At 41.9% G+C, this 3,548-nt stretch overlaps 1 protein-coding gene across 1 annotated transcript; it reads left to right on the forward strand.

Moving 5' to 3' along the window:
• The first annotated feature begins 2,266 nt into the window (after positions 1–2,266).
• On the forward strand, positions 2,267–2,653 carry LOC132270448 (uncharacterized). The gene has a single exon (XM_059771628.1). The coding sequence runs from the start codon at positions 2,267–2,269 to the stop codon at positions 2,651–2,653; it is 387 nt and encodes a 128-aa protein (XP_059627611.1).
• Positions 2,654–3,548: the final 895 nt, after the last annotated feature.

Here is a 3,548-nt window from a genome sequence, read left to right on the forward strand (position 1 = left end):
GGACTTTTGAATCCCAAGACTCTGGAAGGCAAACGATTTATAAAATGAACGGTTGTAAGAACTGCTTTGCCCCTAAAAGGATTTAGGCACATTTTTTTGGAACATGAAAGCTCGGATTGACTCAAGAAGGTGACCATTTTTCCTTTCTGCTGCGCTATTTTGCTGTAGGGTATTAACACAAGATATTTCGTGTACTATCCCTTCCTTCTGAAAGTATGGCACTAGGATTTGATTGAAATAATCCCTAGTGATGCGACTAAGCGTGTGCACAAAATAATGCACATCACTTTAGGTTTAGAAATAATGTCCAGTGGGCATCATATTTTATAATTTATAAAACCACTAAACACTTATACTATGAAGTATGAAGCAAGTAGGGATCGTCCAAAGAGATCTAAACAATTATTGGTTTCCGGAATTGAATTCTACTTTAGTGCTTATGTAATTGCTAAAAAGGGTTTTGTTTGTGATGAAAACTAATTTTAAACTAAATAATTACAATACAGAAATAGAGTTTAAGAGATTGGAAAGAGACTTAGGGTGTAGGATTCACCACTAAGCACATTCCCTAACTCACTAACTTTCAACTAATTGGGGAAATAATAATGTGTAATCTAAATGTGGCTAAAAACTGCAATGAAAAGTGTAAACTATTAATTTCAAGCATGAATCAACTACTTAACGACAATTAAACTAAGTGTGGTGCAATTCATCAATTCAAAGTATGATTTATCAATTCAAGTTGCAATTTCAACACACATTAATCTAGAAGATAATGCAATTGTGACAATAAGCATGGATTTCAGACACAAGCATGGATTGTCTATTTACCTAGGAATGTAAGTGCAATCATAGGGTTACATCACCGTGGCAAAGTGAGTTTGTAGAAGACAAATCGTTTGATCCACCCTATCAACCTTCAATGGCAACATTTGATTACCGCAGTTCAGAAAGGAGATCTGCTGATTGGGGAGTTCCGTCATGGTTTTCAAGGGAGAACGAAGCATTGCGCTCATCGGCAATGACGGTTGCATCTCTGTTCACTGATGAAATTCTGAACGCACCAAATCCGAAGAAATTTTCCATACCGATCTTCATTCTGTTTAATAGAACAACCGACTCGGTTGACCACATCTACCACATTCAGTTGAAAATGGCTTTGAATACTAACGATGATCCTTTGATGTGCAAGTGTTTCCCTACAAGTTTGGCTGGACCAGCCCTCAATTGGTTCAAGAATCTGGCTCAGGGCTTAATCGCTGGTTTCTAAGACTTGTGTGACAAGTTCATAAGCCAGTACTATGGGAATAAACGTCCAGCTAAGGATGTATCAAGTCTTTTCATAATGAGGCAGCACAAAGATGAACGACTCCAAGCTTTCCTCACCCGGTTCAACCTTGTTAAAAGTATGGTAACGGAGTGTCATCCATCCACAGCGGTCCAAGCATTTAAACTTACAATGAAGCGGGGGACACCGTTCCACACAAGCTTGGTGGTCAATACGTCGAAGACCATGGACGAGCTGAATGAGAGAGCTGGCGGTTTTATTCGTCTTGAAAAAGAAGAGGCAACTAATTCAAGGAAGACGTTAATTATTTTAACAGAAGAGAAGTCCAAAGCCAAGATCCAGCAAAAATAAGCTCAGCCGCAACGTCAGACCTCCTGGAAGGCAGAGAAAAGGTCCCGGGAGGAGGAGTTAGTTACTCCATTCAGAGTCACCTTGGCGAGGCTGCATCAAGAGAACAAAGATAAGTTTTGCCCTCTCTTACCAATTAGACAACCTATTGAACAGAGGGATAAAACTAAACATTGTGCTTTCTATAGTGATTTTGGACATCAGACTAACGAATGCAAGAACCTAAGGAGACAAGTGGAGATGCTGATCGCAAAGGGGGAATTTGCAGGATATGTACAAGGTCCAGTGCAAAAGTAGAACCGACCGGCTGAATAGATCAAGAGAAATCAGAGGCCGAACCACCACAGCACTCAGCCCATTCGGATTATAAATGCAATTCATGGCCGACCTGAACAGACAAGGGAGTCAAAGGAATTGCTCAGAACGCGATTACGCCAAGCCCAGTTGAAGAGAAAAATTGGCAGTCTACATGCTTTGCACCAGCAGAACGCATCCGCACAGATAAAGTTTGATAGAGCAGACCTGTTATGCGTTCAGGTTCCTCGTGAAGATCCATTGGTCGTCAGTCTAACAGTTGTAGAATGCCTGGTATGAAGAGTTTTGATTGATCCAGGAAGCATTGCAAACGTCATGCCCAGAGTGACATTCGACCAGCTTGAGATCGAACCTGAGAAACTAAAGCCGATAGGAAATCCATTGCTAGGATTTGATGGGAAGCGGGTGGAGCCTATTGGAATGGTGGAATTGACAGTACAAGCTGTTGAGAGAGTTTTGACTGAGAGTTTTGTGGTCGTGGAAATTCATCCATCCTACAACCTCTTGATGGGAAGAGGGTGGATTCACAGAGTTCAGGGTGTCCCATCAACCCTACATCAAGTGATGCGATGCTTGGGCCCAGATGGGACCAAGGTGATTGACATTCAAGGGGACCAGGTTACAGCTAAAGAATTTTATTCAGTGACTTTGAAATCTGCTGGAAAGGGGAAAAATCCTATTCGTTCTGCCAGTCCAAGATAGTAATTACAGGAACCTCCACTCAGCAAAAGTGGAGAGGAGGAGCCGCCAGTTCTGACCGCAGAACCTCTTCTTGATGTGCAGATTGACCATAAGAAGCCGAACTGAGCAACGAGGGTGGGATCCAGACTTACTAAGGAAGAAAAACTAGGATTAATTGGCTTCTTGACTCGAAATGCAGATGTATTCGCATAGAGCCATTCAGATATGCCAGGGATCAGTCCTTCTGTGTCCTGTCATTCCCTTAATGTGGATCCAAGAGCAAAACCTGTGAAGTAGAAGTAGAGAAGATTTGATCCAGAACGCAATCGAATTATAGCTGAGGAGATTAATCGGTTGCTCGAGGCAGGATTCATTAGAGAGGTTCAGTACCCGGCCTGGCTCTCCAATGTCGTTGTTGTGCAGAAAAAGAATGGGAAATGGAGAGTGTGTATTGACTTCATTAATCTGAATAAAGTTTGCCCAAATGATAGTTTCCCATTGCCACAGATTGATCAAATGGTGGATGTCACACTGGGTACGAGCGACTAACCTTCCTAAATGCTTATTCCGGTTATAATCAAATCCCCATGGACCCAATTGATGAAGAGAAAACCTCTTTTGTTACTGAACGAGGTACCTATTGCTACAAAGTCATGCCGTTCGGATGAAAAAATGCTGAAGCTACTTATCAGAGGTTGATCAGCAAGATTTTCAAAAGCCAAATGGGGAGAACTGTATAGGCTTACATTGATGATATGGTGGTCAAGAGTAAAAAGAAGGATGATCACTTAGTGCACCTACAGGATGTGTTCGATGTGTTAAGGAAGTACAGGATGACGCTTAATCCGGCCAAATGCTCATTCGGCGTGAGCTCTGGTCAATTCTTGGGACATGTGGTCAATTATAGAGGAATTGA

The sequence above is a fragment of the Cornus florida genome, unplaced genomic scaffold (genome assembly GCF_030987335.1).
Source record: "Cornus florida cultivar Cherokee Brave unplaced genomic scaffold, ASM3098733v1 CherokeeBrave_3.0.0_Hap2_Chr08, whole genome shotgun sequence".
Classification (NCBI taxonomy): Eukaryota; Viridiplantae; Streptophyta; class Magnoliopsida; order Cornales; family Cornaceae; genus Cornus; species Cornus florida.

Bases quoted from the DNA above. Each gene is read 5' to 3' on its own strand.
- LOC132270448 (XM_059771628.1), top strand. From the start codon at position 2,267: ATGCCCAGAGTGACATTCGACCAGCTTGAGATCGAACCTGAGAAACTA.